This window comes from Procambarus clarkii, chromosome 25 (genome assembly GCF_040958095.1).
Source record: "Procambarus clarkii isolate CNS0578487 chromosome 25, FALCON_Pclarkii_2.0, whole genome shotgun sequence".
NCBI lineage: Eukaryota > Metazoa > Arthropoda > Malacostraca > Decapoda > Cambaridae > Procambarus > Procambarus clarkii.
Genome location: NC_091174.1, coordinates 10,246,876 through 10,273,777, shown reverse-complemented (window position 1 = coordinate 10,273,777; position 26,902 = coordinate 10,246,876). Strand labels below are relative to the sequence as shown.

Sequence of the window (26,902 nt, the reverse complement as noted above, 5' to 3'; positions counted from 1 at the left end):
AGGGCCACCACTTACGGGCTATTCATGCCCGTGCCACCTTTTGGGTGGCTTAATCTTCATCAATCATCGGTGTTGTCTTTGGTTCTCACGTAGACATCGAAGAAAGGGTGCCTAGTTCATGGGTAAATCCCATGAACTAGGCATCCCATCGATGCCTAGTTCATGTGTAAAGTTAAGCACTGAGTTTCGAGTAAGTAGATCCTTTAATCGCGACAATTCTTGGAGATCTTTCACACATACGAATATATATATCATCAATGTATCTGCAGTAGATTCAAGGCTTCCCTGTGGTTTTGAAGATGGTGTCTTCTAATGTTCTCATATAGAAGTTAACAAAGAGTACCCCTCTTAGGGACCCCCATGACTAATCCGTCTATCTGCGTATACGTGTCTCCCCAAGGGAAGACTACAAGAGTAACACTCCTAGATAATAAACACAAAGAAGCAGCCCAGCAACTTAAGTCCATGGAGAACACCACAATCCGGAGAGCCGATAAAACCGCAGCCTTCGTTCTCGTCAAAAGAAATCCTCCATGATGAGACCAAATTCAAGAGGATTACCAGTGTTCCAGAAGTGTTGGAACGAAATCAGTTGTGAGTCGGGTGTAAACCGTTTTTCATTCATAAACAGTGGGTTTGACGGGTGCATGCAATCACTTTTTGCCCGAAACGCTATGCGTGCTAGTGGCTTTACAGGAATGTAAAATCATCATTACTATGTACTCTCTTAACCCCCAATGTACCTTCTTGTATATAAATAAATAAATAAAATTTTGGGTCTTTGATCGGAGGACGGCTGTTACTGCGTTGTGGTTCGAACAAAAGTCGTCAGCGAAGCACTTTTCGATAAATTTTCGAACGTCATCAGTTGTGAGTCCTGTGTAAAGTTGTAAACAAGTAATAATAATAATAATTTATTTACACAAATATATATATACACATCGATAATCTTTTATATCACAAGTGATTCAACAAGAGAACTCAGGGACTGAACCCCAAAATTTATTTAGCTAAGAAAGTTACAGTCTTGATGAGCTTGTTACAAAATTTGTTCAATGCAACGATACTTAAAGTTACAAGCAAGTTACTTAAATACATGACCAAGGTGCACATTAGTCCGTAAACAAGTTGTTGTTGTGGTGATCAGACCTGTAACCGACCACCGCGTAATGTAAACATTGTAGCTATCACCACTTGTGCTATCAGAGGGGAGGAGAAAACCTCCATGCAAACCGCGCCTATCGAAAAGAATATTCTTCAACCTCCCTTCAACACCTTAGACAACAAGTAGCAGCAACACGAAGTACCATAATAAGAGTCACAAAAACTGTGGTGCCGTTATCTCATCCAGGGTGGCACTAGTAAGTCTTCTTAGGCCTTACTTGTATATAGTAGAAAACACTGATAATTATAACAAAGTTACTGCTGGGTAAACAACCAATGGAATAATGGAGGGGGACCTATTACTGTACAAGCAACAGGCGTTTTATCCCCGCCGAGGCCACTAGAGATGGTGGCCCTCGGATAAATACAGGAAAATAATTGTTAACGAGTGCAAATTTCTTAAGTTTTGAGTTTTTATGAGCTCCTTGCGTAGATTAAAGCAAGGTAAAGTTTAAATTTATAGTAGCTGCATTATTACTTAAGTTAAATTCTCTTAAGAGAGTTAACTGGCTCTTCCACGACTTATTTTACTATCTGACAGACGTGCATTTCTTCCTGGATATGTTGTCTTGTTGATTTTAAACTTGTTTCATTATCAGAATGTGTTCATATTTGTTCACTTGAGATGACAACATGTTATATCCATAATTTCTTAATAAAAACTTGGTTATTTAAAAAAAATTGCCCTTATTCTCTTAATATAAGCTGTTTTTTATTAAACCTTATTGGGGTTGTTTGCTTGACTAATGTAGTTTTTCTTGTTTGTTGTTGTATGCATTTATGAATTATAATATTTTGCAAATTTTTCTTGTTGACATGTGACAGGCTTACATAAGATGGTTAAGAGCATGTTCTTCTTAAAATATTGAAATACAGATTATTAAAAAGCTAGTATAAAATTTCAACTTGAAAGTTATCATAGAACGTGCTAAGCCAGTATGGTTATATTTTCTGCCTGAACATTTGAATATTTAATTAGCTCCCACAAAATTGAGTGCTTCTTAAAGGGCTGTAACAGACCTTGTGCACTTCACAAGAAATGACTTGTCTATTTTATATTTCTAGAATGTGACTCGACCAAACCAGAATTTTTTTTAATTAAATTAAATTAATTAAAAAATCCAAAATTAAATTAATGATCCAAAATTAAATTAAAGATCCAAAATTAAATTAAAGATCAAAAGCAAATTAAAGATCAAAAAGTATGGAATGACCTCCAAAATTTGATAAAAACCTGTACTTTTTAAAAAGTTTGAAAGATAAAATAATAAATATCTAATTAGCATCATGTAACAAATTTTGCCTGCATTTCCTCATCTAAAATAAAACTTTTTGTGTTTTGCTGTTGTTGTAAATTTGAAATACAGTACTAAATAGTCTGATATAATAAAATATTGCCTAGTTATTGAATATCATTTTACTAATTTCTTTAACAATATATATATATATATATATATATATATATAATATATATATATATTTATATGTTAATTTAGTTCTTGTTTAGTATTAAGTATTTGCCTCATTAAATGTTTAAAACTTTCAATAATTTAACTTAATTTTTGTAAGTTGGGCTTGAAACTCAATTTATTGAAATTCTATTCAACCACTGTATCATGTTCTTTTGTATACATATTTTTAAATAAAAATTGATTATTATTATTGATTGGAATGTATATAAACATTTTGCTAATACTGTAGTACTACTGTATCTTCATACAAAATTTTCAAAATTTGATCACGTGGACATTGTTCACCCTCGTTATATCAATGTGTGTGCTTATTCATGGATGTGTGCTTGTATATAAGTACTGCAATTCAATATCTATTTACAGCATATAGCATAATGGCAAAATGGCAGGGAGATACTGGGTTTCTTCCAAATACATCATTTGCTTCTGGGCCCCTGAATCTTCCTCGTGGACTTGATGTTCGGTCTACTATTCCACCAACAACATTTAGAGTGAGTTAGCAGGTTTTACAGTTGTTGGCAGTAGTGCAGTTTTTACTTGAAAAGAGCATTTGTTAGCCTAAATCTACAAGTTCCTACTAGGCCCAGAACTGCCATTTATTGAATCTCTATGCTGTGGAATATTGACATTGAATGTGTTAATCTGTTTGTTTAAAGCTGAATGTTTAAATCTGTACCAATTTTTGTATTACCTGATAGGCACAGAAGGGAATATTTGCAAAATTATTTGCTTACTAGAGAAAAGAAAAAAAATGTTTATGAATACTTAATTTAATTTCAGCCATGGTCACCAGCACCTGCATGTCAGGATATTATACTCCTGGCAGAATTTTCTGAAATTGAGGGACCTATACCACTTTTAACAATACCTCAAACACCTTCACTGCAAATTGATCTTAATGAATTTGTTGTGAAAGTTTTGTCAACTGACTACTTAAATACAAGGTAAATTTTACTGATGAATAATTTACACAATTTTCAACATATTGAGATATTTTGTTAAGCTATTGTTCATTTTGGGATGTTTTCTGAATTACATTATTCTTCTGCCTTGAGAGACTGTGGTCTGCTTGGAATGCAATACCTGTAATTAACACTTACTCAGGAAAAACTTAGAGCATCATAGTGGTCTAGGGACCACTATTGATCTAGGCAATGCTAGAGAATAGGTCCAACTGGTCAGGATAAAGTATTGAACAGAGGATATTGATCCAGACAACTTCTTCATTAGGTCAGATATGACACAAACAAGGAGCAACAGTTTCCAGCTGCTAAAAAGCACAATGTAGAACAGAAAACAGGAGATGCCTTTTTACCCATAGGGGTTATAAACCCATGGAATTGCCTACCCACCAAAGCTGTAAATGCCAAAACACAGTTGAATTTTAAAATCTAACTTAAAAAATCATCAGAGCAAATGGGGGACCTTTGACAAGTTGCCGGCTTCCTGTCCTTGTCGAGGCCACTATAGTGTTAGTGGTCCTAAGGTAAATTTGGGTAAATTCAGACAAGACTAGAGAATTTTATTCCCTCCCCTCCCCCTCAATAGTTAGAGAAATCTGACTAACGTGATATATATATTGATATGAATATCAACTGAAGCTTTTAGGTGGCTTGAATCCACGACCAACAAACTGTCAGCTGCCGCCTCACAGTGGTAGAGGTGGCGGCTGGCAGTCCATTGGTCACGGGTTCAAGTCAGCTAAGCACTCCAGTTGATATTCACAATGCATTAATGTTGGTGAGAAGCTTGAAACTAGCTGCTGGTTCTCATGCTAGGTAGCAGCACCTCTGTGAAGGAGGCCCCAATTATGCTGGAGGGCAAATAACATGCTGTAACCAAATTACAAAGCCAACTTGGACAGGTTTGTCTGTTTTATTTAACTCGGGTTTAAGATTTCTTACTTGGAAACTGGGGAGTTTTGAGTGATAGATCAGAGTGAGTATCCTTGTATGTACAGCATACAACTTCTGAGTCATCCATTCTGGCCCCACACTAATTCTATGCTAGTGGTTAATTACATCTCTTGACGTTCCTATTTTGCTTCATGAGGTGTGGCTTTCATGCTGGTCCTCCATTTTCCAGTAATGGTCTTGACTAGGCAATATATATATAGACTTAAAAATCTCCTTGGTTAGATTCTTAAATGCTGGTCTTATGTTTGCCAACTTCACATATGCCACTGACTATGCTATTCATATTATCTCACCATTAACACCAGAAGCTTGTATCTTTGTTGGGTGTTGCTCTGAAACTACTGATGGTTTTGCCATCCAACATCACCACCTCGCTTGAATTGTTCCAACCATCTTTAATTCTGTTCTCAAAAAGAAAACTTTCATGAATTTAATTGACACCTCTGTTTCCTTTGCTTGAATCAGTAGCCTCTTGTTCTTAAAACTATAGGTTTCAAAAATGCCTCCTAATCAGCTGTCTAGATTCCCATTGCTATTTTGTATCGCCTCCTTTTCTTCTATCTTCCACCTTTGGCATATTTAATGTCAGATAGTCTCTTCTCATAGCTTTTGTTTTTAGTTCTAGTAGCATATCTTTGTATCCTTTATAGTTTATTGACATACTTCTTAAGATATGGACATCACATAACTGCTGGATATTCTAATTTCAGTCTAGCAAATGTCATAAAGTTTCTTTATTATTTTTCTGTCCAAATTTCAGAATTATTAAAACATAATTCTAAAATTTGCCAACATAAGTGTAGCTTCTCGTACAATGCATTTTCTGGCTATTTGATGACAGTTTTCTATCCAGAACTGCCCTGTAGATCTTTTTTTTTTCCACATAATTTATTGGATGTGTATGGCCTATTTTAAACTATTCTACATTCTGTAATGTGGCATTTAGTCATTTTTAATTACATTGGCTCATTTAGTCAATAAGCATTACTGGTGCTAATAATGAACCTTTTGTTATCTGTTGATAACTTTTTACTAGTCTGATACATTGCCTCTAATTACCACCCCAATTTTTCTGACCATTTTTAATCTATATCAGAAGTCTGCTTGTCACCCCTCCAACATGTTCTAGCTACCAAAATAGCCTCCTGTGGGGGACTCTGTCAAAAATCTCTTTTAGGTCCACATAGATGCATTCAACCCATCTGTTTCCCATAAGATCTGTATAGCTCTATCATCTATCATAAAAGCAAAGTAGATTTGTTTCACAGGATCTTACCATTTGTGTGAGGTAGGGCAAGTGTTTGTGCACTTGTGTGTAATTACCATAATACTGTATAATTACCAAAGATAAAAAAGAAAATGATACAAGGAAGGATTTCAGAAGTACCTAATTGGTACCCAATTGAGACATTAAACTTTCCTTGGAGCATATCTAGAGGTAATCTAACTCTTCATCCATGTCATATAAAATACAATCCACAATAACTTGGTTAGTAATATTTAATTCACTTGGATTATTAGAGATTTGAACTTGCATTTTATTTAATTAAATATTCTAACATAATAAATACAGTAATTGCTGTACTGTATAATATATTTGATTATATTAATATACTGTACACTGATACACATAAACATTTATATACATACAGTACAGTATACAGTATATATATATAAATATGCACACAAGTACTGTACCTAACTTTATATTTTTATCTTTCAATTAAGAATTTGTTTAATTTAAGTTGATGGTAACTTATCAAACAATGAAACATTAATAATGATGTTGAAATTTCCACAGCGGTGAGTTTCGAGTTTATGAAGACACTCAGATGGTGCAGCAAGATATAAATCCAGGTGTTCATGTGTATGTACATTATTTCACACTGTATGATGTGCGTGCTAGAGGCTTTGTTCGACCAATGTGTCTTTCGTACATTTCCTCCGACTCAAGGAAGCTTCTGCATTATTTCTCTCAGCTCAGACAGCATTTTATTTTGGTAAGATTTCTGTTAATTTCTGCACACATTTAAAAACTTTCTTTTCTTTAAAGACACGTATATTAGGATGAACCAGTAATGAAAACCATTTAATGTCTTAAGCAATGCTCTTCTTTTGAAATTTGAATCATCACTCTAAACTTTCCTGATACATGAAAACTGAATTTATCTATTAATCTTGATGTGTCTATGTAGAATGCATGAATATACTTGCCTGTATCTGTACAGACTGCATGAATATATCTGGCTGTGTCTGTAAATATTTTTCAAATATTACTCTTTGGGCATAAAATATAATTTCTATGAAACAACTTTTGAGGCAAAATTAACTAAACCAACTGGTCACTGGCATGTTCTGTATTGTCATCTGTGAAAGTTCCATCTCCATTTTGCAAGGGCCCAATGCTTGATGTAGTTTTTGTTCTAGCTTTTGCATAAGAGAGAGTATTTTGGAGTCCTCTCTTTCACTGATGACCTTTTGCTCTTTTTGCCTCCCCTGGATTTTATGATTCTTTTAGCTTTAGTGCAATTTTTTTCATTTTTCTACGTCCTTCCGTGTCATTCTTGGGATAGAATGGGGCGTTCTAGTTGTTCTGCAATTTTTCTCTACCTTTAGCGAGAACACCATTCTTGTTTCAATTTGCATCTTTTTCTTTTTCATTCTTTTTAGTTGTACTGTATGTCACTTGAGAATGTTTTTAGTGCTACTGTGTCTATTTTATCATGGCACTGATTTAGGTTTGCATTATCTAGCTGTTCTTCCAAACTTATTTCTATGAGGACTTAGTTTATTCGTTCCCAGTTAATCAGCTTTATTATTAAAACTGAATTTGCTGAATTCTCCTCGTCTTGGATTTGAGACTGGTTGTGCAGGTCTATTGCCCCTGCTTGCCTGAACTTTGGTTAAGTTGTGATTTGTGTAACATGTATTTGTAATCATTATGTTCCTGACTAGTTCATCATAAAAATAAGGTCTAGGATGTTTTCTTATGTACTGTAATTGGTTTTACTATTTGCTAGTTTAAGGCAAATCCATTCTTTAAGAGGGTATTGATGCACATCCATTCTTTAAGAGGGTATTTGTGTGTAACTGTTCATTTAGACTGCTTCCTGGGATTCTCTCCAATATAACTGTATTTGCCACAGTCTTCCATTTAAGTACCATAAGGGGAAGTTAGCAAGCAAGGTGATGTTTAGAGCTGGGTTTGTGAGATTTTCTAAGCAGTGTTCTATTTTCATTAGTTTTTCTTTAAACTGCTGAGGATTTGCCTCTGGCAACTCTTAAATGTAACATCACATAGTTTGTATTCTAATCATGAACTGAAGAAACCAGTTTTCTAACAGAATTTATATAATACTGAATGAGGAATAATCATTACCTAAGGGGCTTGAGTTAACTTTACATACAATGTGTGTGTGTGTGTATGTTTTATATACTGTATATGTACAGTATATGCATATATAATTTTGTCTCTCCTTGGTGATTGTGACTAATTATTTGCAGGCAACTGAATGCTTAAAGCTGAGCAATCTAGAATGGTTTTCCAAAGAAATGGGGGGACTCGTCAGAGATTTGGAATATACGAAGGATCGATACATACAAGTTCAAAGAAATGTGCTGGATATCTCTGCCATAGTAAGTTTGTGGAGATTTATTGTTCTTATATACATACCTGGTCACTTTCAGTTCCTTCCATTTCCTGGGGAAACAGAGTGGATTTTACAGTGCAAAATTTTATTATTACGTATTATAATATTGTAATGTGACAATACATATACGTGAGTACCCTCTGTTTAATGCTTAATTATTCAAAATTAATTTCAATTTTTAAAAGTAACCTTTTGTATTTTATCTTCCCACATAGTCTCTGATCATGTTTAAAGTAGTGCATGTTTCATATTATTCTCTTATCAGTTACCATACTGAATTGGAGGTGTACTAATGTATAGGTATTAGTGGTAATAGCTTACTTTTGAAGTACTGCACAGTATTATTAAAATTCCAGCTTATACTTTGCTATATTTTTCCCAGGTGGATACGGGAAATGATGTTTCAGTTAGCAAGCTTAAAGCACTCCCTCCTACAGCTTATCTCAAGCCTTATCTTACTAGTTTTCTTGGAACACAAACTGCTAATCAGTTTACAACTATTTAGTCATTTATTGATGGGTGAATATGAGAAACGGTTAAAGATTGTTGATCAGTTCTCTCTCCCTTCTCAGAGAGAGAGAGAGAGAGAGAGAGAGAGAGAGAGAGAGAGAGAGAGAGTGTGAGTGAGTTATTAGGAAAGAATACAGAAATTAAACCACACGTCATTGGAAAAGATGTGTGGAAGAAGACGGCAGAGTTTAAGGGAGATATTTTCTACATAGAAAATTATCAGGGGAATTGACAGGTTAAAGAAGGACAGATTATTTTAACACTTTCGCTCACCCTGCACGCCACCCCTCAATAGTGCGATATGGGACCCAGGGTGTCACGGGAGCGTGCGTAAATTCTGAAAAGTGTATACTCTCTTCAACTTTGTCACCTTAATTCTCGTCCTACGAGATTAAATTTGGTATCATTGTGTTTGCAATAGAATTCTCTACAGCACTAAATGCATATAAACTCCAAAAGCCCGGCTAATTACCCGCAGCAAACAGAGAAAGTGTGAATGAGTTACCCAGGAGCGCGCAAACACGATAAAATGTTTTCACTATTTTCACTCTGGTCACCTCAATTTTTTTCCTAGGTCTTTCATTTTGGTCTCAATGGGTTTGCAATAGAATTCTCTAGAGGAACATTAGCATATAAAATATAAAACCTGGTCACGCTCCAACCGCCGACGAGTTGAAGACGGGCCATGCGTTAGCCGGGAGTGAGCGCTCAGACGCCTTCCAGCTACACTCCCAATTCCCTCCCTTTTCAAGCCTTTCTTTCGCAATTTTCTTCCTGGAAGGGCCTTGTTCATGATCACTATCCATCGTGGAGTAAGGGTAGATAGTTTCTAAAGCCGCAGTAAGAAATATAGCCACGGAAAATAGCCAAAATGTTCACACGTTTGAGATGCGAGGGGAGGCGACATTGGTCATAACAGTGGAGCGAAAACAATGGGCCCACGGCATGTGCCAAGCCACCTGAGCGCCACGAGGCTCAACAAAGAAAATGGGAAGACATCGGCGCACATTTTAAAACCAGTCTCAAAAAAATCGGATAAAAACCTGATTTTTGGCGATTATTTAAAGTGGATGACGCAATGCTGCGTCATCCCCGGTATTACCGACAGTAAACGGATGACGCAATGCTGCGTCATGCCCGGGCGAAAGTGTTAAATGGATGGTATATGAACAAGGTAATTCAGATGGAAGCAAAGTACCCAAATGAGCAACAAAGACAATGGAAAGAATTTATTGTCATAGTGAACAAATGAAATGCACTATAAAGTGAAGTAGTAAAGACAAACTCCATACACTACTTCAAATATAGATATGATGGAGCCTAATAGGCTCATGAACCTGCACACTAGTTGATTGAAGGCAGAGAGGTTGGTCCAAAGTGCCAAACTTGACCCCCAGCCAGCACAATTAAGAGAGTACTCAAGCAACAACCTCCATTTCTACACTCTTGTCTTCTTATCCCAGCTCCTATCCTATCCTAATATCCCTTCAAAATGCTATACTGTATAGTCATACTGGCTTAGTACTCTCTTTTGGTAAATACCTTACCTAATAGGTGTGGTATTGTACCTGGTACCTCAGGTACCTATATGTACCGGAAGGGCCACTAACGCTAGTGGCCTCGACAAGGATAGGTGGTTATCTTGAGGTTATCTTGGAGTTGATTTCGGGGCTTAGCGTCCCCGTGAACCAGGTCCTTGACCAGGCCTCCTTTTTGTTACACACCCCCAGGAAGCAGCCCATAGCAGCTGTCTATCTCCCAGGTACCTATTTACTGCTAGGCTAACAGGCACATCAGGGTGAAAGAAACTGTCAACTTGTTTCCGCCTCCACTGGGGATCGAACTCGGATCCTTAGGACTACAAATTCCGAGCGCTGTCCACTCAGCTGTCAGGCCCCTGTCAGAAAGCCGGCAGCCTGTTGAAAGTCCCCCCCTCCCCATTTGCATTGATAATCATTTTCAGTTTGATTTTTGAAATTCAACAGAGTCTTGGCATTTATGGCTTTGGTGGGCAGGCAGTTCCATGGGTTTATAACCCTGTGGGTGAAAAAGCATCTCCTATTTTCAGTTCTACATTGTGGCTTGTCGAGCTTGAAACCATTGCTCCTTGTTTGTATTACATTTGACCTTTTGAAGAAATTTTCTGAGTCAACATCCACCAAATTATTTAGTATTTTAAAAGTTTCAATGAGATCCAGCCTGTCATGCCTAGTTTGCAGTGTTGTTAGCCCTGTGGCCCTCAACCATTCCTGATACAAGAGATGACTTAGTTCTGGAATGATTTTTGTGGCCCAGTGTTGCACTTTCTTCAGAGCAGCTATGTCCTTCTGAAGATGGGGTCTCCATGCTTGGATACAGTAATCCAGATGGGGCCGCACCAGAGATTTATACAATTGGATCACCACCTTCCTTTCCTTAGTCAAAGGATGCTTGATTATTCCAAGGGTTTGGTTAGCTTTTTTGACTGTTGCTCCTACCTGTTGTGCAACTTTCAGTGAGTGGTGTATTTAGACTCCAAAGTCCTTTTCTTCATCAGTTTGCTGTAATGGAATGGAATTAATTTGATAGAGGTGGCATGTGTTGCTATGCCCCACATGCAAGGTCTTGCATTTGTTAATATTAAAAAGTTCATTATCATTATTATTAAGTTCATTATCCAGCCATAACCAATCCTAACCCACCTACCCAACTATACCTCTACCAAACCCCAACTTTACCCATTACTACCCCACCCATATCAAAATGCCAAAAAAGGACCAGCATGTGGAAGTGAGAGGGCAGGAGAAATCAGAGACATATGGGGCAAGTTGAAGACCAGGAGAAACCAACCAGGGAAACACAAAAAAACCTTCCTGTGTGAAGCTGCCATGAAAGAATAAATGCCCACAAAGGGAGACAGATCCCAGTCCTGGGCAGCACACAACTGATCACGGATCAAAGGAACAGACACAGTGGGCAAAACACTGCATCCAGACACATGTAGAAGACTGGCCTCAGGACACAAGAGGGCTAGGGAAGGACACAACTGTCAAAGTGCCCAGCAAAACCTAGAGAAAGATGTGAGGATGGGGTTCTAAATTATTGAATGTCTGATGTGTGAGATATAATGGGGAATACAGTAAGCACAATACGTATAGATAATTTTTTCATCATGTTTGCCATATTTAAAACAACACAAGTGAATACATATAAAGCAGACCTGCACATAGCAAAAGCAGACTCAACAGCAGGAGGGACCCCCACAAAGCCTCAACTGGCAGAAATTTTGGAAAGGAAACCCTAAATGTATGGCAACCAAACTTCCATACCCCCCCAAAGTGGCATCCCAGAAGAGACATAGATCTGGCATGAACTCTTCAAACCTTGTACCACCTACAGTAATGAAGGACAAGGATAGTAATGGCCTAAATCAAAGAAGATCAAGAACAGGGCACATTTACATCTGTTAAGTGAAGCATCCCAGTCCTGATTAAGACCCCATGTGCAGACAATGTATATATAAATGTAAACAATGCACTGAACCAAGGTCTAGGCTGGAGCCAGAAAATCTATGGCACCACTAGAGTATGGGTTAAACTCACAAAGAGGACCATGCTGAATACCACACAACTACTTCAGGAAAGTTAGGCTGTTTCTAAGACAATCAGCAGTCTGGCAGTCAAGGTAGAAAATCACTCAAACCAAGCTAAAGTGAACTGAAATAAGATATGCAAGTGACTAGTCACTATGCCATGAAACAAAGCCATGGTACCCTCCTGCAAAGAGAAAATCTCAAGGGAAACCAGTGTCCTCAGCTGAATTGACCTCTTCAGAGCTGTGCCAAGGAGGGGGTGGGTGGCAGGAGTAAAGTGAGTTTAGCCAGTTTCCTTGAACTAGTGGTGGTGATGGCTAGTTGCTAAGTAGTTTGCAGAGCTACTAATTGGCTGCCTATGTATTGCCAGATATCATCTTGTTTTGGTTGAGCACAAAGTCCCTGATCCTGGAGTGTGTGTATGAGCAGTATCCTGGGTGAACTCTGGCTCCTCTTAGGGGATGCAACCAATGGGGCACTGTCAAGTTTAAATTGTCATTCTTAATGCTATAAATACACTAATACATTATTGTGCACGATTTTTGCATTCTGAATTGTTTTTTTAATATTTCACTAGTCATAAGTAATGACAATAATTTTGTTGCAGAATCCTACAAATTCTCAAAAACATGGACATACAGAAGACATGGAGGAAGAGGATGTAGATTTGATGGCTGACAATCAAGTATCGTACAGAACAGAGAGTTACGTCCAGATAAATTATTTGACAAGTGCTACAGGTCAAGCAGCTGTTAACCTGCCTGAGCCTCCTGAAAATTTACAGTTGCCAAATACTAGATCTTGTGATCCAGAAGATAATATTATGAGGAGCAATAAAGAGTTAGTTATATAATGCTACATGCACACAGTACTGTACATAAATGTTTAATGTTTCATGCACATAGTACTGAACATAGTACAGTAGTATAGTGCTTCATGCACATATTACTGAATATGGTTGTATAGTGTTTCATGCACAGCATTTCATACTGAACATAGTTGAATAATGTTTCATGCACAGCATTTCATACTGAACATAGTTGAATAGTGCTTCATGCACATAGTACAGTACTGTAAATAGCATTAATATTTTCTGTATGACTACTGCTTAGATTGTAAATTGCCCATTCATATTCTAAAACTTCATTTGGACAATTGTATTGGTAAGTACAATATATATAAAAAGGATACTTCATGTGATAGTGACAATGAGACCAACTGCTATACTGTGCCATCAACTTCTAAAAATAAGAAGAATGAAGACTTCAAGAGGAGTTATCCATTGTGGACTGCAGAGTGCTAGTAAGGCTGCTTGTAGTAATCTGATAGTGTGTTTTTGGTTAGTATTGCAGGTTGTTGGAGCACTTTTTTCATGATTTTGTGAAAATTCACATTTCACATTTCATACAGTATATACTGTAGTACCTGAATTTACCTGGAGACCACCATCTTGTGACCTTGACAGGAATGTGAGACAGCCAGGGCCTTGACAGTCAGTGGCTTTAAGGATATTCCTAGGACATGTCATCCTGTGTTAAATCTAATTTTTCTTTCTAAATTTATTTAATTTACCTTTCTTGATCAGTTGGTTTTATTTTTTGGAACAAATTGACAATTTAGCATGTGGTCAGTTTTTCAATTCAAATAAGGCAGTTTCAATTGTGGTATTCTATTGAATTACCTGTTCAGGAAATGTCACTGTTTATTCTGTTGGACCTCTGTGTTGCATTTAATACCAATGATCATGATTTATCGATACATCATCTTATTATGTGCAGTCTTAGAGACTTTGTTATGTTGTAGTTAAAGTCGTATATTTCTGGTTGGTAGTCTCATGGTTTTACTTGAATCGGCTCCATTGCTGTTTGGTGTTCCTCAAGGCTCGGTTCTTGATCTAGTATTGTTTGTTTGGTAGTGACTTGGCCATATCATATTGCCAAATGCTTATAGGATTGATGTAATTTTTATGCTATTGATACACTGGTTTATAGTCATATTGAGAATACGATACTACCTACCAACATGTTGACTACCCGTGGAAAATTCCGAGGATTAGTATTGCCCCATGTAGTCTCTGACAAGGCCTCCTGGTTGGTGGTCTGATCAACCAAGCTGTTTGATGTGGCTGCTGGCAGCCTGAAGCATGAGTCACAGCCTGGTTGATCAGGTATCAAACTTCTTGGGCCTTTGAGGTTGATAGTCCTCTCTCAGCATGTCTATTGCACCTCTGATTTTCAGTAGGGCTATTTGCACATCTTGCCATGCCTTCTGGTCTCATGTGGTGTTATTTCTGTGTGTACATTTGTGTACATTTGTAACCAGTCCTTCCAATGTCTTCCCAAGTGTAAACTGTAATGTATCTCTCCTGCCTGCACTCTATGAAAAACAGATTTAAAATTTGTAGGCGATCCCAGTAATTTCGATGTTTTATTGAGTGGCTTCTAGCAGTATAGGATGTTTGCACGCTCTCGAAATGTGAAGATAAATGTGAAGCTCGGCAAGAGCTCTCTTCAGCTGGATGTATGGACTTGGATCAATGCTAGAAAATTTAAATCAAATGATAATAAGAAATGCTTAGAATAAGTCATAATAACGTGGGTGAAACAAGTAGCCCAAGGAAGAGCAAGAATCAGTGTTAGGCAAGAGGGATGTAAGGTGAAGAGAGATGAGGGGTAAGTGGAGAGGTAAGGCACTTGAAAACCAAGCTAACGTATGAATAAATGAAACTGTTGAAGGCCTAATGGCAGATTAATAAATTAAAGAGAAAATAGAAGAGAGAAACAAAAGGTAGAAAAAAATGTATATAAAACAGACAGGAAGAGTAGAGCACAGAAAGCCATGTAGCCAAGTCAGATTACTCTTGCTAAGAAGATTTAAGAGCTTTTAACTGTCTGAGGAAGGCAAAAGTTGATAACAAATGTTGAGCATGTCGTGTATGAGAGCCAGTTCCACAAAATGCTGTCTGATGAGAATAGAGGTAGGAAAGATTATTGTAAAAAAAGACCAAACTATAAGATGATTATAGCCCCTAACATAACAGAAAAGGGTATTGTTCTTATTAGTAAGTTCAACACTTCTTTTGTTATCTGTAAGGAATTAGTTTCTGGGAGATGGGACAGACATAAATGCTTTTTAGCATTTAAAATGATCTGATCTGCTAGGTCATTTGAAGTGATACAAATATGACTGGGAACTCAATAAATTTGATTATCTTATTTCTGTGGAAGATGAACAAAGTTGGATTTCAATCAAAACTGTACATGAAAGGTTAAGACTTCAGTGTCATGAGAGCACTAAAAGCATTCTGAGCCCAAATATCTGGCCGATATATGTATTCCTTTTGCATGGAACTCTGAAATGAGGACTGGATTGCCTTGGACTTCTGCAGATTGGTTGTGCCTCACGTTGTTGGGAAGAGGTAGTGTGCTGTAAGATCCTCTTCTTGTATAGCTCGTTGATTGTTTAACTGGTTGTCTCTGCCTGTTAAAGACTAGTTTGTTCATAATTTGAAGGTACAGTATATCTTTTCTAGATCTTTTAATCCATTTGATTATGCTAATCCTTTTGAATATAAAGTGTAATTTTTTGGTTTCATTTACTGCATGATGTTAAAATGCTTGTGAGTTTTCATAAGAATGAAGAATGTGGACTCGAGAAAAGTAAAATCCCAAATTATTATTATAGTAAATTACTTATTACAACACTGTATTCATTACACCACTGTTATTGTTCTGAAATATGCTGGCTTGAGCAAACCTCTCTCATTTGCCCATATGATTGATATGCTTCTAATTTTAGCAATTTAATTTAAATGTTTAAGCATTTTTTACTGTTTTGTATTCAGCTGATTAGTTACTCATAACTGTTAAAGCATATCTTTTTAATTTTTTCTAAAAAAAACATACAGTACTATGATACTAGAAAATCACTCTTTTTAAATTTTTGTTATTCAATATATTTTGTTTTTATTTCCAGGCTTTCACTGCAACCAGAAAAAGAGGACAGCTTTCTAAGTTCTAATACAAACAGTGATGATGATGATGAGGAATCACTGCTAAGGCATACATCTTTAGAAGCAGTTGCAATGCAGCTTATGGAGTGCCAGCACATTCTTGATGTTGTGCGACCACATATGGTATGAAATAAAAGTACAGTGGAACCTCGAATAACGAATTTAATCCGTTCCGGCACCAAGCTCGTTATGTGAAACGCTCGTCTTTCAAGACGAATTTCCCCATTTAAAATAATGGAAATCAAATTACTGTACTGTAATCCGTTGTACCACCGAAAAACATCAATATGATATTCGATGTTTTAAATAATGGAGCAGCCTACCTTACATACACTGAACAAACCTTTATGACATTTTTATTTCTTCAAATTTGTTAAATTTTTTTTTTCATTTTTTTTATAGCAAAAAGTTCGTTCAGTGTTTGTCGGGTAGGATGCTCCATAATGACAATCTTTCTTTGTTTCAAATGTGTTCAATTTGTTTTGTATTTTTCATTTATTTATTAATAATGGAGCAGCCTACCTGACAAACACTGAACGATCCTTTATAGCATTTGTCCGTTTTTCAAATTTTTTCAATTTTTTTTAAGAAACATGGAGCAGCCTAAATGACAAACACTGAACGAACCTTTTTGACATTTGTTCTATTTTTCAAAATTTTCACTTTTTTTTTTTATTCTACAAAAATAAGTCAATGCTTTGCTACAGCAGCAGTCATCCCTTTACATCCCAGCATCATTAGCATCTTTAAACAAAAAAACTATTTTATTTGCATCGTTGGAGGCGTCCGAGAATGTGCGAGAAGCAACAGGAACGCACCATGTGGTTTTCTCGCTAATCAAACGAGCGCTCGCCAATCGAGACAAATTGTTGACGATCAGCGTGCTCATTATTCAAAATGCTCGTAAATTGAGGTGCTCGTCACACGAGGTTCCACTGTATTTCTTTTGTAAGACATTCATTATTGAAGCCATATGTATACTTGTGTATAGCCATATCTTTAAGATGTTCCACAATTCAATTCCATATACAATACAGTACAGTACAGTACAGTACAGTACAGTACAGTAGTATGTACAGTAAGTATTAGTTAGCATATATTCCCAGTTCCTTATTTTCAAGAAGTATGGAGGGACTTGTCTGTATAGAATAGAAAGCAAATAATTTACTATCATCCTTCTATTTACATATATCAATGTAAGTCATTTAGATTTATGTCTAGTAATCTTTTACAGCCACTTTTCAATTTACATGTCATAAATTCTATAGGACCATCACAAGAGACTAGTAAACACTACATTCTAGCATAGTACCCACAATAACATTCTGGCCATTTCATACATTTTCTTATATACTGTACAATAGATGACAACTCACAAGAAGCTCCTAACATCTTGTGCATTAGGAGGATGTATTGTTAGTGTGTGATGGTGCTGGTTCTATATACAGTAATTCTGCAGTATGTAGTGTGGAAGATAGGAAAATTGAATGGGGTGTTCTTTTTGTGTATTTTAATTTTTTTTATTTGCTTCCCAAAGGATCATTGCAGGTGTAGTTGATCACAGATTTTAGTCTTTATGATATGTTCTATGAATGGCATTATTACAGGTGTTTAATACTTTAGATATTTCTAAAACCTTAGTAGGTAAATGTTTAACTATTTTTCTTGGATACTTTGTATGGCAAGAACCATCCTCATTCTAAATGAATAGCTCACAACAGTCTCAGAAGAGGGACATTTGCATCAGTGCAAGAGGTATCTTTTCAAATGTCCCTGTTGGGTCATATTTGAATTAGGGAGGCACTGGAGGAGTGTAATTCTTCCTACAGTAGCCATAGTAAGTTCATTCATAAAGATTCAGAGCCCAACTTTGTATCTCAAGGACCACCAAATGGATACTTTTGCAGTCTGTTGCCCACTTGGTTGCTACCACAAATTGCAAATAAATCAGCCGACGGTTGAGTGGACAGCGCTCGGGATTCATAGTCCTAAGGGGTCCGGGTTCGATTCCCGGCGATTACTTGGTGCAAAGTAGGACTTGGAATGGCTTTGCATACTGGTATTTATGAAAACTGACTGTGGTCACTCTAAGCTGGATTAAACTTTTCTGCAATGTCTCCATAGCATCAGTTTAACTTGACAGGATGTCTGAAATGAACACTGAATTGCCAGTGCAGAATGTCACCCATTCATGACTCTTGAGCTATTCTCCTTTAGGACCAGGATTGATATCTGCTTAAGAAGAATCAGTATTCTGCTCATAAAGGAACTTAAAACATTAATTCAAAGCCTAATTTTTATTTTGCAGGTTAAAAAAGAAATTGAAGGAGAAATGAACTGTTTAGCTGAGCAAATCGAATCCAAACCACAGTCACCCTTGTATAAGGCTATGAACAACTTGTCAATGTTTGAGAAGCCTGTAGAAAAAACTAAGCCAAGTGTCTGTGTCTTGTCTCTGATGAAGAGAAACTTTAAGGACATGCGTTCTGTGCACCATCTGTGTGGAGTGGGTTATGTTGGCTGCCTTTTCAAACTTTGGTCTATTCATGGAGTGTTCTGTAAATCTTTTATTACTTTGAAATTTGAAGACTTGGATCGTGATATCTATGATAATCCCTTTAGTTCTCTATTTATTGGAAATATTCCTATTATTAATGTAAGCAAAGATGAAAAGTGTAAGCTGCCTGTTCAACCAAGTTCATATTCAGCACTCTGCTGGGATACTCATTTTGTAAAGTTTCTTTTGACTAGTACTTCTCGAACATCAACTCCAGACTCAGAATATGCCGAGACACTAGAAACATCCCGAGGAAATGTATCGGCAGCTGCTGATTGCCTGAAAGTTTTCCCAATGGTGATGGGAGATGATGGAGATGCTGTACTTTCAAGCAAGAGCAATGATGAAAGTCAAACGGTTGACCAAAGTATACCAGAAAATGTTGATATAGAATCAGTGACTGTTCATCAGGACTCCAAAGATGAGTTCAAGACTGAAAAGGATTTGGATGTTGATTCTAGTAAACTAAATGCATCTCAAAAGATAACCAAAGAAATACAAGGTAAGGATCATACATTATGATCGTATGATATATATGACAAAGATATATATATCGTATGATTATATGGCAAAGATAAAAAGTGTAAGCTATTACAGGGGAGCTCTTTATACAGTCTCTGCAGGGTCTTAATAGTACTAAGGGAGTCACATTCAGTGCATAGCCTCTCAACCCCATCAATTGGGAAATGGGATAATAATGATGATTTAGGCAAGAATAATCACAAGAACACGTGATTCAGTTATGCATACATATCCACGTAGAAAACTAATTCAAAGATAATCCTAGTGCTTTCGTGATTTAACATATTTTTCTTTAAAATATGTTTAATCATGAAAGTGCTCAAATTATTTTCCTTTTAATTTCTTATATGAATGATGATTATATATGACTGCTTACTTTTTAGATAGATGAGTTTGAGTTTGATTTTTTTAGTTTGAGTTTTTTCATCTATCATTTAGATAGATGATTATGTACAGTATGTACATAATAGTTCAGGCTCATAAATATTAACTGTCACTGTTTTACTCAAGTTTGTAATGACAGTCATCAAACAAATTTTATTTTGTAATATGCAAATAACTACAGTATTAGATTACAGTATTTCACAAATTATTTTTAAGCAACAAATACTACTGGATGGCTCACATCGTTGACATCGTTGATATTCATTGATGTGAAATGTTAATTAAGATGTGTAATCCATTTTTCAGAATAGATGGAATACAAGTAGTCAAATGACTATTTTGTTGTATACATACACTTGAGACTTGCTTTTACAGTTGCTTTTGCATATGCTGTTGAAGTACTGTATTTTGATTCAGTATTATAAATAAGTGACCAGGAACTTTTGTTTATTTTCACTTGAGGTATGATAGCCTCTTAATTTTACAAGAGGGTACTGTATGTGTTTCTTCAGTCTCCATGTCAAACTGGACCTTTTAGTATGTTATGTGGGATGTTTCCCCTTAGAACTCTATGACATAATGAACACAATAGCATTTTCTTGGCTAGCCCTCCATAGCTTCCTGGTGCATTGGCTCTAGTATCAGACATCTACAAAACTACCATCCCTTTGAACTTGTGCAGGTGTACTGAACACCAGAATGTGGTGTACCCATAGGGGGCCAGCCGAACACTAGGACCTAAAATGAACACAAAAAGTTATAGTTCAAGCAAGGACTTTTGCAATTTTACTACGAAATTTGTCTTTTTTAAAAAAAAAATTCAATTATTAACTAATATTAATTAATAATATTGGGGATAAAATGAAAATATTAATTATATATATGTTTAAAGAATAAAGTACATTTTTAGTCGAGGATTTATAGATCTGTAGTGATGGCTGGAGTATAATGTAAATGCTAATACTGTACTGTATTTTATATAAAATGAAGTTTTTAACTAAATAACAATATAATCAAATGTAAAGACTGATGTGACATAGCCCCCTTCCCCCCCCCCCCCCACAAAAAAAGTTATATAATTCCAGCTGTGATAATATTGTATAACATTTTGTGTCATCATTATACTTTACATTGTACATACTCCGTAAACCTATCTGGGATCTGACTCTGCAGTTATGTATCCCACTCCCTGGTATAATTTTTGAAGCCATTGTTAGAAGTTTGAGTTAGGATTTAAATTATAGATTGGCAAGATCCACCACCTTTTCTACTTTGTGCCTGTGTAGGCCCCAGTCCTGCCTAAGGCAATTCTAATGGTCATTAATTAATAGTTGTTAATTGCTAGACAATACAGTTTAGCACAATTGTAGTTTATAGTTTTTATAGTTGTTTTCTTTGCTTTATGCTTCATGAAAGGGCTTCTTTGGTAATTAGATATATTTTAGATATAGTTTACTGAACTGTATCAGATGTCTACAAAGCATTAGTTAAGCATGGGTTGTGTAAGGTTTTATAAGACTACACCAATCTGAAGTTTGAAAAAGCCTGTAAGGATATAAAAAAAATTATACAAATTTGATTGGAAGTTGGCTCTGGCAGCCCATTTAGATCCTAAACAAATTCAGTAGGAATATATCATTATCTGGAGACTATCTTGTATATGGCTTCCAGGGACCACTAATGAAGAGTCCATTTTCATTGGTGTTATTTTTAAGACACCTTGTAAGCTCTTTTACAATTAATGCAAGATTGTTTTCAGAAGATGAGGTTGCAATGACTGGTAGTAGTAATCGGCGTAATGTGAGCAAGCTCAGTACAAGCAGTAGCACCAGTTGGTCTTCCAACCCTCCATTAGACTTGTCTAGTTTTGTGGATATACAAGAAGAAGAAGAAGTTGAAGAAGATATTGCTGCAGTTCTGGGAGAGCAACCCATTCCAAGGGTGGATATTGGAAACAGAATGATTATCAGCAAAGGTGGGTATGAAATTTAACCTAATTCATCAAATTGTATGCATGAATGTTCTATTTTTAAGCAAATTCACATCATTAATATCTGCAAAGCTGTTTTACCATTTACCATTATATGATAATTTGTTAAATCTATAACAAATTCCTAAAATATTTTTGCTTAAACATGAAATTCCTTTCCTCCTGGTGGGTTATTTCTGGGAAGGTCTCTGTCCCAGAGACCTAGATTAAAAATGCTTACTGGTACCACTAAGCCCAAAGATCATGTCAGGTATGAGACCTACACTTATTGGAATCTAGGTCTAAAATCTGGCTCTCTACTAAGTGATCAAAGATTACCACAAAACATGGAAAATCAACCAAAAAAGTAAACAAAAACAAAATACTGCAAAACAGATAAATGCTTGAAGACCTAGGAGGCCTGGGCAATGACTGGGCCACGGGGACGCTAAGCCCCGAAACCAACTCAAGGTGTTGAAAGAAAGACATTAAAAAGATGAAAAAAGGCAAATGGTAATTTGCTTTGTGTGAACAGTTCTAGGCCTTGCTAACCAAATCAATATAACATTTTGAATATCTCTATTATTATTATCATTATCATTATCATCATCATCATCATCATCATCATCATAATCATCATCATATTGAAAAATTAGTTTTTTTCTCACATTTGGGTAGATTGACTGGCGGTACCATTGTTTAAGCTCAGGAAGGTATTGACAGCCCAACAGTAAAGTGTTTCATTACATTCATTGCTAGATTTTTGCTAAGATTTATTGCCATTTTCAAGATTGTCTTAAAAAAAAAAAGGAATGTCTGGGGTTGGAGGCCAGATGATTGGGGCTAGCTTTGCCAAACTTTGCAGGGTGATTGGTGGTTGTTGGGGGATGGTCATGGGCATTGGGGTTGACACCCATGTTCCCTCTTTGCATGAAATGGCAGGTGATATTATATTCCAATCTTTCTAAGTAAGACTCCATCCTCACTAACAGTTATCCGGCATATTTTTTCTGCATGTTGATTAAAAGATAATAAATTAATAAATTTAAATAATTTGTCTTTATACAATAGTTTCTTTATTGATGACTGTGATAGTGAATATGGATACAATTGATGATGGGTGTAATGATAATGGAGACAATGATGATGATGATAGCGTTTAGTGAACATGTGGATGCCTGGTAACTGAGCTAGTACAATTATAATAAAATCCAATATTCTATTCAATTACTGCATAAAGTAATTTACGTGACATTCACCTGGGCTGTATGGGTCTTGAACTGTGGACCCCACGTGAGGCTGAAGCTCTATCAATAGGTGACCCCCATACAGCCCCAGTGAATGGAATGTTTATTTCCACAGAAGTGTGGATGACAATTTATAATTGAATTTACCTTGGATGCTCTTGAGTCAGACATAATGGTCCACCCAGGACTACTTACTTACCTTGCCCAATTAGCTCAGATTGACCTTGTACCCCACTGTGACAAATGTTTTTGGAAATGGTATTGTCAACAAAATTAGGGAAGGAAGATAGTGGTGAGTAACTGAAACCACCATGAAGAAGCCAGCTCACTATTGTAGAAAACAGGGTGCAATACCCTTGAAAACCCATGTAGTAACACAAGGCAATTACCACACCTCTTAAGTACTGGCTAAAACTAGAAGACCTGCTGCTACCAAATAGAAGCACCAGTTACCACAGTGTTGGTAGAACCTGTAACCTCGCAATCACCCTCTCCTTGGCTCTATGGAAGCCAATAAGGTAAGTATTTTTAGGTAATTTTTACTTGAATTGTTGTCTCAACATGAGGGATTTTCATGCTTTGTGGTTACCTGCATGGCATGCATGACTAGCATTTTAATGCCCTTGACTATAGCTATCTGCCATGGCTGTTTGCTTGCAATTTGATTAGCAAGTTGGGTAATTATCATAAATAAATATCATCCGCACAGTTTAAATTGCATACAGTATTAGATATTAACAGAAACATAGCAGACTTTGAAATGTGACCTGACTCCTGGAACTCCATGTTCATAAAGAAATACTAAGTGCAATTAATGCAAGTACTCAATGTAATATGGAGAAAAGCGTAGAAACTTATGAGATACCAGAGGCACTTAAATTGGCAGATTTCGGCCTTACTCCACATGGAAGGTAGCATAGAAATGGCCAAAACTATATATCAGTTGTACAAACCTCTCACATTATGGCTTGATAGGATGATATGGAGTAAAATTTCTAGTTTTAGCGAGGAGAACTAAATACACCATTGAGGTTAACATGGATTTAGAGCAGGAAGATTTTGCCTTTTACAATTACTTGACCAGTGTAACAAAAATCACAGAAACATTGGAAAAAATTGCATTGTATTCACAAAATATGCAAAGGCATTTGATAAATGTGACGAGTGATAGTCGATAAAATGACTTTCAAAGGAATAAAAGGCAAAATGGGATAATGTATGTTAAATTTCCTGACAAATAGGCCACAAAAAATAACAGTAAACCAAATAAAATCAAGCTTGATCACAAATAAATGTTTTGTATTCAAGGCACTGCTACATGCAACAGTCTGAGCAATAGAGTTATAGTCAGATATGCCTGGCACCAGGCTGTGTGTGGGGAGAAGAAGACTTCTCAAAACTGTCTACTGTATGGGGACACCATAATGGTTCTGTCTCAAGAAGCATATGAGGGACTGGCTCAAAAAAGGAATGTTAACTACTCTCAATACCTCCTTATTTTTTCATTTTATAATATTCTTTTACTATTTTTCTTACTGTACTAGTGTGTCGTTTGTCTGGACTAGTGCAGCAGTTCTGTGGTGTGTCTCACTGTCTTGTCCATGCGCTACTGTCTGGTCGGCTAGTCGTGTTGGCGGCTGCAGAATATTATCGTCCTTTAGTTATGCTGTATGTTAGAGCACTCTCCACTCTACTCCCTCGTTCACCCACCAACCAGCTTCCAGTGCACAGGTGAGACAATTAAGCTTTTGCTTGTTCTTTTTGTTTTGTAATTCTAGATTCAGTGATACAGTACTATATCAAAAGAGCTGTATTGGTATACAATCTTACAATTAATGACTATGGTGAGAGTCAATGATAATAAGGTGCATACTCTTTCATTTACAAACAAAAATTTATAGTAAAAGTTAATATATAGACAAATTAGAAGTTAGCATTAAAGTAAGTCATATTTAATAAGAATGCCGTGAGAAAGACATGTGATTATATATATATTCCAGGATCTGCCTGTGCACCATTCAGAATGGTGAATCAGGCTTCAGCAAGTTGGCTAATCATCATAAATGAATGTTTTTACAGTACTATACTTGCTATTTTGTAAAGTTAGTCATGTACAGTATTTTTATGGCTGTTCCACTCTGATAGTCTCTGTGGCAAGATCACTTAATGTGCAATAGAAATGAAGTTTTAAAATAAGTTTTATTTCAAATATATACACTGCTAAGTTTTGGCAGGTACAGTACATATACAGTATATACAGTTCATAAAATCCCGGTAGTCCCAGTAGTACAGCCAGGTTTGACTCACATCCAAGAATTCCGGGCGGGACAGAAATGTCTGGACGCATTTCTTATCCACCTAGCAGTAAATAGGTACCCAGAAGTTAGTCAGCGTGTTGTGGTCAGTAATTCGACCCTAAGGGGGCACTTCAATATAAGCCTAACATGCACTGTAGTAGTAGGCATCCATCAGTCTCGGGAGACTCTGGGGTTGCACTCTGGTTGTCAGTCTGGAGTGGCCAGTGTACTGTATGTATAAACTGGTTACCTGTACCCGACAATGAATTAGTATTATTATAAAATTAAACAAAACACAGCCATGCCCTAGTCTCCTACATTACAAAAGCCTTACAACACCTAACTCGATAATGGAACCAGCCATTTGACCAATTCCCAGATTATTAAGATATCAAATTCTGGGCTGTATGTAATTAATTTTAAATTTCAAATTTTTTGGTTTAAGCTAGCTTACATAAACTTGTATACAGTACACGTACTCAAAAACATTCTTTTCTGGGAAGAGGGGACCTTGGTGGCTCCCTGAAACTATCTTGCTGAGATGCTCTCCAGTAATGGGTCACATCATCTGCAGGATTCTGGTCTACTAGAGATGAGCCAGAACCTGGCCTCATCACAGAGACAGAGAGCAGGGAGACATTTAACTTCACCCTCACCTGGGAAATATCCATTAAGTCAGTAAAAGTTTACAGACAACTACAAGATTCATAGAAAATTATAGAAACAGCCAAATGACTGGTAAGGATACATTCAGAAGAAGGGGTTTATTCAAAACTAGCTCTAGCCCAATAGTACCAATAGCCAGCCAGTTCTAAAGTGAGCCCTGTTATTTATGTTGACTTGCCTAGTTGTGCTCTTCTGGTTGCCAAGTTGCAGCGGGTCCCAATGGTGTGGTTCTTTATAGATCGGCCTGACAAGTCTGCATTCGCTATGTGCGAGTTTGAAGGGTGCTCATCAGTCTTGCTACTGGCCAATGATCATTCTCTGCCCCATACATGCTGTCTGTTGGGCCAGTGACACTTTTAGCCCAGAGTCCTGCAACATGTGTGTTGGGTCTATATTCACCAAGCTGCCTTGTTTCAGGAAGGTACATAGAACAGAGTAGGTCAAACTAGCGAGGTACATCACTGAACTGATCTGCTATAAGAGGTGGAGCCGCAGAAAAATGCCCAGGTTTGGACACTGGGCAGGAATCCAAGGCTGAGCCAGTCACCAAGGAGCCAGTAAGATCACCTTGACTGAGTATGATTCCTTTCTGGACAACACCTGGAGCAACAAGTGAACTGAGGAAAAAGGGTTTATGAATCCCCACCTTGATCAATCCAGCTGAAAGACATCCAATTCAAGATCCTCACGATCAGGATACAGAACCATGTAGAAGATAAGACACCAGTTCCATGCCAATGTCAAAAGGTTTACTTTATGGTAATCAAACATCTTGTGAAGCTAGCAGAAAAATGCATCCTCGATGGTTCACTCCATGGAAATGGGACGGAAAAAGAGATGACCCATCCGTGAGAACTTTGAACACCCCTCACACGAGCTGCACAGAGAATCAAATCCTGAGAATCCAAAAGCAGAGCTACACAAAGTGTCAAGCTTCAAAGAAGGTAGGACCAAAGCAACCCTCT

The 26,902-nt window shown here is 36.8% G+C and overlaps 1 protein-coding gene across 4 annotated transcripts in view; it reads left to right on the top strand.

Annotated features, from left to right (window-relative positions):
- Positions 1-26,902, top strand: part of LOC123756504 (guanine nucleotide exchange protein SMCR8) — a 38,724-nt gene that overhangs the window by 9,587 nt on the left and 2,235 nt on the right. The window contains exons 1-10 of one of the 4 annotated variants that reach the window (XM_045739747.2): positions 1,103-1,361; positions 3,000-3,127; positions 3,417-3,580; positions 6,354-6,552; positions 8,057-8,188; positions 12,891-13,123; positions 16,259-16,418; positions 18,604-19,354; positions 21,521-21,733; positions 24,519-24,705. In XM_045739747.2, coding sequence (XP_045595703.1) covers positions 3,011-3,127; positions 3,417-3,580; positions 6,354-6,552; positions 8,057-8,188; positions 12,891-13,123; positions 16,259-16,418; positions 18,604-19,354; positions 21,521-21,733; positions 24,519-24,705 — 2,156 coding nt within the window. In that variant the 5' untranslated portion in view covers positions 1,103-1,361; positions 3,000-3,010. Of the gene's footprint in view, positions 1-1,102; positions 1,362-2,999; positions 3,128-3,416; positions 3,581-6,353; positions 6,553-8,056; positions 8,189-12,890; positions 13,124-16,258; positions 16,419-18,603; positions 19,355-21,517; positions 21,734-24,518; positions 24,706-26,902 lie in introns of those variants that run through there. The other 3 variants (XM_045739745.2, XM_069331288.1, XM_045739746.2) reach the window with 3 other exon arrangements.